At 45.3% G+C, this 12,202-nt stretch overlaps 1 protein-coding gene across 10 annotated transcripts in view; it reads right to left on the bottom strand.

Annotated features, from left to right (window-relative positions):
• The window catches only part of Tmem43 (Transmembrane protein 43), a 183,924-nt gene that overhangs the window by 59,869 nt on the left and 111,853 nt on the right, over positions 1-12,202 (bottom strand). For 7 of the 10 annotated variants that reach the window (XM_075694853.1, XM_075694852.1, XM_075694860.1 and 4 more), the window contains one exon: positions 11,956-12,005. In XM_075694853.1, the coding sequence (XP_075550968.1) occupies positions 11,956-12,005 (50 nt within the window). The remainder of the gene's footprint in view (positions 1-11,955; positions 12,006-12,202) is intronic. The other 3 variants (XM_075694857.1, XM_075694856.1, XM_075694855.1) reach the window with 1 other exon arrangement.

The raw sequence follows: 12,202 nt of genomic DNA on the forward strand, positions 1-12,202 counted from the left end.
TTGTTTATGCATTGTTGTCTCTCTTGTAAATATTGTAAATACATCTTTATATGTGACTTCTCCAACGTAACATACATACATACGTACGCACATACATACATACATACGTACGTACATACATACATACATATATATATATATATATATATATATATATATATATATATATATATATATATATATATATATATATATATATATATATATATATATATATATTGTGAGACAAGGTTTAGACAACCAGTCTCTTCTTTATTCTCCCGAGTGAGAGCCCCACCACCAGGCCCCAAAATGATGATGATGAGTATGCACAGATAGGAACATGAAGCGTATGAATAATGATCACACTAATTTCCCTGCGTGCGCAAGCGGCCAGCCAGGCCATGACTTAGCCAGGAGGGAAACACCGAACGAATAGTTTGAGACGCAAAATGTGAACGATCTCCAAACCACGATAACGATGGTCTGAAGAAACGTCTACGGGAGCAATGCAATAGTTCGCGGGGGATGTTTATTCATTAATGATGTAAGGTCCAAGGAAGCGGGATTCAAACTTCTCACACCAACTGGGTGCATGAATGGGCGTCCAAAGGAGCATTTCCTCTCCAGGATAAAAGGAGACGTCGCGACGAGAGATGTCAACATTGTTTGCGATCTAGCTGACTGACTTCAGTCTTGAAGCGAGCACTATGACGGCGCTCCTCAAGTCTCGAGATAAACCGTTCGGGTATACTGGCCGGGGTGTTAGTTGAGGCATTGAAGACAGCGGCCTCGATGGTGAATGTCGGCGAATGGCCGTAAACTAGGTAGAAAGGTGAGTACCCCATAGTTCGTTGGATAGCGGTGTTGTGAGCAAACATCACAAAATGTAAAAGTTTGTCCCAGTTGTCATGGTTTGGCCCGATATGCATTGATATCATATCTGTTAGTGTGTGATGAAATCACTCTGTTAAAAGAGGGGACGTGGCTTTCACGTCGCGAAAAATGGCCAAAAAATCAAATTGTTGAATATCACATTTTCAATTTCTATTACTCTTTTCTATATGATTCCGAAATATCATCACTATAAACCACGTAGAAGTGCTCTAAAGAATTTGTTTGATCAGCCAAGGTGGTGAAAAATTTCAGAGAAATAAAGAAAAAACTACATTTTTCAAGCCACAATATCTCCGGAATGGTGCAACCAAGCACTGCTATTTTGGTCTTGTTGGATAGCGCATTTCTTCCTCTTCAAATTTGCCATTTCATCTACCTCCTCCATACGGAAACAAGCATACGAAAAGCCATAAAGCTTCTAAGTAAATACCCTAGAGGGAAATGTGGCACTAGTGTCTACGGGGGCTCTCCTGAGCGTTGCCTCAACCTACATTGGAATGATGGGAAGTACAGGCTTCGGATTGACTTCATCTTTAGACTAGTGGCACTTGCTTGCGGTACTCAAATATTATTCCGTAAAATCTAATAAACTTAGTTACATAAACTTTGTATGACTTTGAGATTGAAGCACGGTTTACTATGCTTTATTGGCAGGGCACACCAGGGTATGCATTCTTGTGCAATTGTGTTCTTGATTTAACGCCAGAGACTAATGATTTATTTATTTTTACAACAGCAATAACAACCGTGCATGTACTTATATAAAAATACTCAAGTATTTATGGAAATGAAAATGTTGTATTGGGAGAAAGTGTTAAGCCCTTGAGAGGAATGCTACAAGAGTCGTCTGCTATGACGCCTGCTCGCTGCAAACGTGAGACTTTTCTTGCAGACGACAGGCACTTCCGAACTCTCTCGCTCTTTTGAAAGGCTGCGCCGGCTCTCACGATTGCTGAACATCTAGTACTTTTAAGCACATCTGCTAGAGTGCTGGCTAGGATGCTTGTGGCCTCCTACGAGTATGCTTTGTTATATTTTATATTGACGTACTGCTTCCGAAGCATTATGGCATGGCTTTGCACTTACCCATTTTGCGACACTGGACTACAGCCAGGAAGCAGCAACCTTTCCTACCACAAGTAAGTTTGTGTTCTCAAAGTGCTAAAACACGCATTTCAACGAGCACATAAACAAGCAATGCATAATGAAGCCCTCAATAAAATTTGATTCTCAAGCCACTAGAAGTACAACTGTCTATGTCTTGTATTAGTAGTACCTTCTTTTTCCTATGCTGAAGTTTTATCAAGCATGTAACGCTACAGCACCAACCTAACACATTTAACAATTAAACCAAGGTCCAAACAGTCAAAACATGTTCTGTCAATGTTTACGATGCCGTCACTTTCTTGTCAGAGCTTTGACACTACAAAGCGACACGAACATCGTCCCAGCCGCTGGCTCAGCGCACTATCACCACTTTGAGCAACATAACAAAGGCAGAAAGCTTTGCGTTACATTGTCCCACTGCAAGTTATAGCAATCGCTCTTGAAACGAAACCAAAACTGCCAAAAAATACTTGTAGACTAGTTCGCCAGTCAACAGAATGCCAATCCATAGCCTGTACTTCCCATCATTCCCATGATGGCTGAACCCCAGAGTTTCTCACTACATTACCTAGAGGGAAATCTGGCGCTGCTGCACTGTTGTATGCGTGGGAGTGCCGGTATATTGTGGCTTCAGATTGGCATCGTTCTCGGAGACAGGACACCTTGAAGGCGCGCTTGGCAAGCACCGTTCCATCTGTCGCAATGATTCATTTTCTACTAAAACAGCACGAAAAGCTGTTTTAGCTTTATTATTACACAACAACATGTTTTGTTTAACAATGATAATTTGTTATTGCGTGTACGACTATATGTTACGCAGAAAGTATCAGCGGGCCGCTAAAGTTGGAGGACAGACGACAAGATTCGCGATCGCTTTGAAACAGTTGGTTGTCTGTTCTTGCTTTTCTTCGCTTGGTCATGCATTGTAGGTGAGTAAAGATGTAATATGTGTGAATGGAAACATTTTATGAAGATTTTACTTTGAGAATGCGTTATCTGTGTAGCCATATCCACGTTTTAGACGAAGGCTCGTACAAAACCAGCCAACACGAGCCTCGCAGACACATATACCGTAATTCCCATGACGGCACGGTGCCCCCTTAAGAAACTCCCATAGACGGTGGCGCCAGATTTCCCTCTAGGTGTTATAGTGAGAAACTCTATGGGCTGAACGATCGCAGTGCCAGATTTTCCTGTAGTTATACTAATATGAAACTCTATGCAAAAAGCAAATGATTGAAGGTCGTGCCGGAGTCTGCGATTGGCCGCGCCCGCCACATGACTCCAACGCAGTTCGCCATTGGTCCGGCGCTCGCGTCGTCTGCTCGGCTCCTTGCATCTCGCGAGTCTCGATTGGAAGTTTCCCCTTGCCGTAATCTCAATGTCTCAAAACGGGCACTGCGCAGACGTGGCAGTAGCGTGGTCGATCCTTATGTTTGTGGATGTCTCAGACCAAACATAAGCTGCTAAGCATACCGAGCATTAGCGACGCGGACATTGCGACCAAGATTCACGCCCGGAATCCGGACACACGGCTAAGCCTTTCAGCGCTTGGTGTTTCGGAATTCGTGACCAAGCACATCGCGCACACAATCTTCAGACCCGCCGCTAAGCATTTCGTGCATAGGAGTCTCCAACTCGGCGATCAAGCACATCACGCGCGGACATCTCGGACCCTCGCCAAAGCATTTTGTGCATCGGCGCCTCCGACTGCGTGACTACGTACATTGAGTGTCGACTCCTCGAGCCCGCGACTACGTAGTTATTTCGCGCATCGGCACCTCAGACTGCACGACTAAGCACATCGAATGTAGACTCCTCGAGCCCGCGGCTACTAATTCCGTGCGTCGGCACCTCGGACTGCACAACTAAGCACATCAAGTATCGACTCCTCGAGCCCGTGACTAGGCATCTCGCGCATCAGCACCTCTGACTACGCGTCTAGGCATTTCGCGCGTCGGCTCCTCGACCCCGCGACGAGGCATTTCGCGCAACGGCACCTCTGACTGAGCGGCTAGGTACTTCGCACATCGACGCCTCGAACTGCAAATCAAAGGGCAGAGACCCAAAAAGTCGCCTGTAAGCAAAGACAGGAAAAACTACAATCCTGGTGCATTTTGTGAAATGTGAACTGCTCCAAGAACTTTGAGAGACGTTTTCTCAAGTGTGTTTTGGGTCTTCTGCATTGTCTGTGGAAAGGGTAGCATTGGAATGCCTGGTCCAATTTTGATCCTGTTTGTTTTTATGTATTCACTGAAGTGTGCTTGAGGGTATGACAGTCTTCAATATCTGGCTGAGGGCTTAAGTTTTTTTTCTGCATGCTAATTTGTGAATAACAAGTTCTGGTTCAACTAATAAAAATGAAGATGTTCTGTATAAAAAAAATAATAAAGCAGTGAGTTAAAAAATTTTTGGAACTGTTACACCCTGTAGTGCTCTTTTGGCCAAAGATTAACACTACTGGAAGCTTCCTGGCATGTTTCGTTACAGTGCCAGGTTTTCCACAAGCGGAACACATGTAACATTTTGTAACTTGAGAACTAGTTAAGGTATCGTAATGAAACTGCATATTTCTTTATTTCAGACACTTTTGAGTGTGGCTGGCAAATTTCTTTGCTCTAGGTCAAAGAACAAGAAGGTGAGCTCTGATCCCCACCTCCCCCATTTGTTTGGGAGTGATATGCAGATGTCGTCTTATGAACTGTGCCACAAGATCCGAGTACTTCTTCGATCATTGTTGACATGAAAGTCTTGCTGCGGTCACTTAACAGTACACGACGTGCACCATGACACAGCACAATGGCACCCATAAAGCAGGTGGCAACCTCTGAGGCCAAACTAGAGCGTAGAGGAGCGGTCTCTGTGTAACGTGTGAGCTCGTCAACAGCTGCCACGATCCATCGATGACCTGCCAGTGTTATGGGCAGAGGGCCGACTAGGTCTATCCCAACGATGGCAAAGGGTGTCTCGGGACATGGGATGGGCTGTGAAAGGCCAGCAGGAGGCAAAGTCGGTTGTTTCCGCTGTTGACACTGGGCGCAAGAAGCGACATACTTGGCCACAAAGGTAGACATGCCTGGCCAAAAGAAACGGCTCCTAACGTGGTGGTATGTTTGTGGAAACCCAAATGGCCAGCAGATGGGTCGTTGTGAAAGGCTTCAAGGGCTTGTGTGCGCAGCAAACATGGAAGAACAGGTACCCAGTGGTGTCTGTCAAAGTTGTAAATCTAGTGGTGCAGCACATTGTTGTCGAGCTTAAATAGTCACAGTTGTCAACGTAATCTGGCATTTGGTGCAGTAGTAGTTCCGCACAGGCGTTGGATAATGCTGTTGCAGTAGGGATCAGAACATTGACACGAGGCGAGCTGAGGGATGCAATTGGAAGATAACGTCCCAGTAACCACTAGAGGTAATAATGGGAGTGGAGACTTAGTCTCATCATCAAGTGGCGAGCAATGGAGAGACGTACTCGAAGATGTAGTGGCAGGGGGCAGCGAGAGAAAGCATCGGCATCTTGATGCTTTTTCCCAGACTTGTAGACAACGTCAAAATCGTACTCTTGTAGGCAGACTACCCAGCGACCAAGGTGTCCAGACGAATTTTTAATAGATGACAACCAGCATAAGGCACCGTGGTCAGTTATGAATGTAAAGTGGCGTCTATAAAGATAGAGTCAAAACTTTTGAATGGCCCGAACTACTGTGAAACATTCCTGCTCTGTGATCGAGTAGTTATTTTTGGCAGCCGTTAATGCACGACTGTCATAGGCAACAACTTTCTCTCGTGTGGTGGTATCATGCTGTAAAAGGACAGCATCGATCCCATGGCCACTAGTGCCGGTGTGCAAACAAGTTGGTGTGTTCTCATCGAAGTGACAGAGGACAGGGTCGGTGGTTAATGCTTGCTTGAGGGCTTGGAAAGAAAGTTCGCAGTCGTCTGTTCAAGGGAAAGCAGTGCCTGATGTGAGCAACTTGTTCAGCAGCGACGCCATGGCAGCAAAATGACTGATGAAGCGGCGGAAGCTACTCAATTGTTTTTGATTTTCAGGGCGAGGGAAGCGAAGCACGGCAGCAACCTTGTTGGGATCTGGTCGAACGCCATCGTTACAGATAAGGTGGCCCAACATTTTGATGTTCTTTCTGGCAAAATGGCATTTCTTTGTGTTGAGTTGAAGTCCAGCGTTGGAAATGCATGTGAAAACATCGTCCGAATGCTCAAAGTGCTGACGAAATGTTGTAAAAAAAGCAACGATGTCATCTAAATAGCACAGATAGGTCTTCCACTTAAGGCCATGTAAAACTGTGTCGATTATGCGTTCAAATGTTGCAGGAGCATTATATAAACCGAAGTGCATGACGTTGAACTCATAAAGTCCGTCTGGTGTTGCAAAGGCTGTCTTATCCTTGTCCGCTTTGTGCAAGGGGATTTGCCAGTACCCGGATCGGAGGTCTAGACTTGAGAAATATTCCGCACCCTGGAGGGAGTCAATGGCATCATCGATTCTTGGCAATGGATATGCGTCTTTGCGCGTGATCTTATTAAGGGCTCGATAATCAATGCAAAATCATACAGAGCCGTCTTTCTTCCAAACCAACACAACAGGAGATGACCAAGAACTGGACGATGGCCAAATGATGTGTCTTTTGAGCATGTCATCAACGTTATCTGCAATGATTTTTCGTTCTGCAGAGGACACGCGATATGGGTGGCAGTGTACAATCAAGCCCGCCTTCGGTTTCGATACGATGTACTGCGACGGAAGTGCACCTCAGAAGCTTGGAGTGAACGTCAAATAAGGCACTGTGTTTGTGCAGGAGTGCCAAAAGGTCTTCTTTCTGTGCAGCCATCAGATTGGGATTTATCGTGGCCGTTAAAGCAGTGGCAGCAGCATGATCATCAGCTGTGGTAGACAAAGGTGGTGATTCAATGTGAAGCGGTAGCAGCGAAAGAGGTTCGGTGTCAATAAAGCAAGTCACAGTGGTGCCCTTGGACAGCACAATTGGCAAAGAAGTAGGGTTACGAACAGTGACAAACGCTCTACCGTCCTGAAACCACACCAGGATAGGAGTAAGGCTAAGCCCACCAGAAATGCAGCAATCGCTCGGCGCAAGGAACACATCACCATTAACAATAGTGTCTGAAGTCCGTGTGAGAATATGCTCATTGCTCGCGGGAATGAAACAGTTGGTAGGCGTGACGAAATGTGGGCTGTGAGCATTGACAGCGGACGAAGATTCAGTGCCCGCATTATGAATAGTTCACTGACGGCAAGAGATGAAAGCTGAGGCGGAGGACAGGAAGTCCCATCCCAAAATCATCAAGTAAGTGCACGAAGATAGCACGACAAACTGAAAGTGGTGAAGGATGCCATTAATGAAAACATGCCCAGTGCAAACACTTGAGGGCTGAACAAGAACTGCATTAGCACAACGAAGGGGAGGGCCATTACGGTGTCTTCACTTTTTGCAATCGAGAACACAAGTCATTACTAATAACGGAAAGCGATGCACCTGTGTCAACCAAGGCTTCGGTTCGGACCACCTTCAACACACACCAAAAGTACATTTGACGGGCGCACCAGAGGAGTTTCATGTTGTCTAAAGGATGCAGCTTTCCCTCCTGAAGTTGCACCATTTTGTTTTACGGGCAGTGATCAGACGGCGAAGTAAGCGGTCAAAGAAAGGGGAGACAAGCGGTGCATCGGTGATGGAGAGTGACGACGCGCGAAATGCAATGAGCCGGCAGCATTGAATTCCTGTGGAGATGGGGAACATTGTGGATAATAATCGTAGTAAGAATGCTGATGTTGTGGTACAGGGACAGAAAACTCATCCCTTTCAAACCTGTCATAGCCATGCCTTTCATCTTGCGGACAGTGTCGGCAACGTAGCCACAGATGCCTCAAGAGTAGCAAACCGGTTGAGGTGGGCTCCAGGCGTTGTAAGACGGAAGAGGTGGTGATCTTGTAGTGATAGGATTCAGGAACCTGAGCAGTGCAGGTGCCTGTTGTGGTGGCTGCTGGGAGGGGGGCACTATAGAGGCAACCTGAGCGTAAGTTGGCGTCGGGATAGGGTGTGGGCTCGGGACTTGCGGGCAGGTCATGGCAGCTATCTCTTCCCTCACGATATGGCGTAGGCTGCCACCAGGAGGCGTCATATGGACCTCAGGAGGGGTTGACGAAGCAAATCAAGGCACGTAGCTCGCTGTCGTTGGACGCCTTGAAATCAGATATCTCGGTGTAAGCAGAGCAAATGAAGCTCATCAAGACGCTGACATGTACTGATGATGTCTGTGACGGTAGTGGGGTTCAACACTACAAGAGCAATAATGCCACAGTCCCAATACCCTTAAGCAGGTGGCACACACGGTCACTCTCAGCCATCGAGGTGTTCACGCGGCGGCAGAGGGCGAGGACATCCTCTATGTACGAAGTGTACAACTCGCCCGAGTGTTGAACACGCTCAGCAAGCTTCTTCTTGGCGATATCAGAGTGGACAGATGAGTTCGCGAAAATGTGACATAGGGGGTGACACAGGTGCTCCAGATGACAAAATCGAGCTCATGATTGTAAAGCCAAGTTTCCACGATGCCGGTTAGGTAGAAGGCGACGTGAGCAAGTTTTGCAGATTCATTCCAGTGGTTAAAGTCACTCACGTGCTCAAATAGCTCCAACCAGTTTTCAATGTCATCATCTGGAAGTTCAGCAAACACCGGTGGATCCTTCTGAGGGGTGGTGACCATCCAAGAAGGGGTTCTCGCAGGAACAGGCAAGGTGGATGTTGTAGTATTGGCCTGCTGGTCTTGGGACATGGTCGAGTGCAGTTGGTAGAGGCGGCGACCCGAGCGGAGCTCCAGAGATGTAGCGTAGGTGAAGCTGGAGAAAGACCAGGAGCGAGAGGACGAAGGAACCGGACAGCACACTCCACTACTTGTGAGACAAGGTTTAGGCAGCCAGTCTTTTCTTTATTCTCCCGAGTGAGAGCCCCACCACCATGTGCCAAAACGGTGATGATGAGTATGTACAGAAAATAATATAGAGCGTATGAATAATGCTCACAATATATATATATATACACATACACAGTTAAACTTTGATATAAGAAAGTCAGAAAAATTGGTAATTTGCTTCGTTATATTGAAATTTCATTGTACTGAAATTCGACCATTAATTAAAATAAGTACAGTCGCTATTAAATTTTTCTTACATTTTCTGAATTTTCGGGCAATCGAAAAAAGGAAATTAGAATGAGAAAGCTATTCATTTTGATGCATTTGACAGACTGGTGATGAATAATACGTTTTTTTGCCACATTAACGACATCTTCACATCGGTGGTACGAAGTGAAGCCAGCCGCGGTTTTGTGTGCACTCCACTCCCGTGCTTGATAGCGTCGCCCGCAGTGGGATGACGACATCATGAAAAGTGCCAGGAACGGAAAGCGAATTATTCGTCTGCCTCTCGCTCCAACGAGTCACTGAAACTTGAGATTACGCAGCCTCCAATACTAAACGTACAGGAAGACAGCTTACATGATGTCACGCCGTCTTGGCACGCTCACTCTTTGCACATGCGGCACTTTACTTCTAAAGCATGGTGCACGGTTGCGTATGCGCTAAGCTGTGCTTACAGCCATGTGCAGCCACGGCCGAGACGTGCGCCACCTTATCCCGGCCCCTCCTGCGCGCTTGATTGCGTTACCGCGAGCTTGCTCCCCTCCCCGTCTTTCCCTGTGCTCGGTCGGGAAGGCGCCACTTGTGAAGCCACCATCTCTCTTGTCTCACCTTCGCACACTTTCATTCGACCCGAAGCACACAATGCGCGACAGGATCTTATCGCATTTGAACTTTATACGGAACATGATGTGGCTCCACTTTGGCGATCCCTGTTGTTGTACGACACATTATTTGAGGGGCGCGTTTGCAAGCAGGTGCTTATAATTCAATAATTTGACCACCTGCATCCACGGAAGTTCCCATTTATTGTCTCGGCATTCCTTTGCGGTGGCAGTGAAATTTTGTTACACTGAAATTGCATGCAAACACACTTTGTTATATTGAGGTTCTAAATACATGATGTTCTATGGACAAGAGATTATGACAAGTGAAGTACTTCGTTATACTGAAAATTTTTTACACTGAAGTGTGGTATATCGAGGTTTAACTCTCTGTGTGTGTGTGTGTGTCTGTTCTTTTTTTACAACATGGCAATGAACTACCATAAGGGCATATTGTTCTGGCATACCAAGACATACTGTATTTACTTGCATAATGATTGCACTTTTTTGTCAAAAAAATTGGCGCAAATTCAGGGGTGCCATCATTACGCGGGTTAAATTTCCCACAAAAAGAAACATTTTCTTCTTTCAACCCACATTTGCTGCGGGATGACAAGCAGGCAGCTGCCACTGTCAGTGTGGGACACCAAAACAAAAATGGTGTCCGGCGGAGCAAGCCGAACATGCCAAACGCGATTATTTTTCTTCTCGTGAGTACATTATGCGCATTGAAACATTTTCTTCCGTATCAGTAATGAATAATATTGTTAATATCGGCAAGTTTGCGGCAATAACATAGCCACGTCCACTTTGAGGGGACAGAAACAGAGATGGGCACGCTTAGCTGCCAGTGACATAGAAATACATGGCGGGCATACTGCGGAAACTGCAGCATTTCTTCACTGCTATCCTAATAAGGCACGTTTCCGCTAAGGGTGGGTGAATATCTCAGCTGCGTTACAAGCGTGGGCATATGAATGGGGTGCACTTCTAACGTATCAGTGTAAACGTGGCCGCTATTTGTTGCATGTCCACGAGTGCAGATGAGAAGAATCGAAAGGCGCCCTTTATGTTGTTGTTGATCAAAACCATTATGAAGCCTACAAATAATAAAGCCGAGGCAAGTTCGGTTGTAGCTTTTTTCTTCATGGAAGAGCGGAAAGTGATGGAAGCAATGAAATGGGGCATCTGCTTAAGAATGTTGGGTGCGTGCAGACCGCTTGGTATGTCTTCCAAGAGTCGTTTGCATAGCATTCGACAGATGGTAAGCGCGATCATCATTAGCTAGACGTGGCACATGACATATAGCTGTGACAAGTTCAGGGTGCAATCATTACATGGTAAAGAAAAGAAAATCGAATTTTGATGACCAAATTCCGAGGTGTGATCATTATGCGAGTAAATGCGGTAGTGTACTGGTTATGCCACCTTCTGCAGAGACCAGGGTCTCAAGCAGCACGAAGTGATGAATTTCGGTGAAAGACAAGCTAGCTTTCTTAAGCACAATAAGGACCTTGGTTTGCTTGAAAATAGTGCAAGACAAGTGAAATACTTTGTCTAACAACCATATATAAAATATTTCAAGAAATCCGTAGACTGCACTTCCGTAAACTTAGAAGATGCCTCAAATTGACAACCACATACAGTAATCCAGTCCTCAACAGTGATCAGAGTGCTGTTTCACTAACTGGTCAGGGTATTAGGTTATTGGCAGTACTTACCCTTTATGACTAGTGCTACGAAGCCAAATTAGTGCTACAGTCGAGACCACACAAGATACTGCCCCCCCAAAAATTGTTTATAACTATAATTATGCTTTATCCTTACTTTTTATAAAATAAGTCATCTGTAGTGTCAACACGAAAAAAAGTTAAGCTCTGATATAAAAAAAACACACACAGTGAGTCATCAAATATAGAGTAAATCTAAAATCAGCAATATTTTGCAAATATCAGCACGTTTGCTTATAGTATATATAGAATATAATGAAGTTATTTCTATGCGAAATGCAACTTCATTGCGAGGGCCGACTGTAGTCAGAAAATCTACAAGTGATTGTGACACATTAAAAATCATGAAAATGGCCATGCCCATGCCTATGAGGTGGTGCCAACTTAGTTTTTCAGAGAAAATGCAGTCAAGTTGCTTCTTTAGCTGACATTTCTTTTACACAAGTGACAGTTGTCTGCTGAACCTACCGTGAGCATACTCTTTCTCCATACTGATGCCATCTGAATCACCGTACTGCCTGCAAAAAACAAGAGAAAAAGCAGTACAGTCACTCACCAGCACTGAAGATACCATCATGACAAAACGAGAAGAAAGGGGTTAACCGAGGGGCCCGATTTTTATTAATCATATCATAAGAAGCCAACAAACAAAGACACCAAGGACAACGCGAGGGAAATTACTTGTACTGACTAATTGACATAAAGAAATTATAAA

Source organism: Dermacentor variabilis, chromosome 6 (genome assembly GCF_050947875.1).
Source record: "Dermacentor variabilis isolate Ectoservices chromosome 6, ASM5094787v1, whole genome shotgun sequence".
NCBI lineage: Eukaryota > Metazoa > Arthropoda > Arachnida > Ixodida > Ixodidae > Dermacentor > Dermacentor variabilis.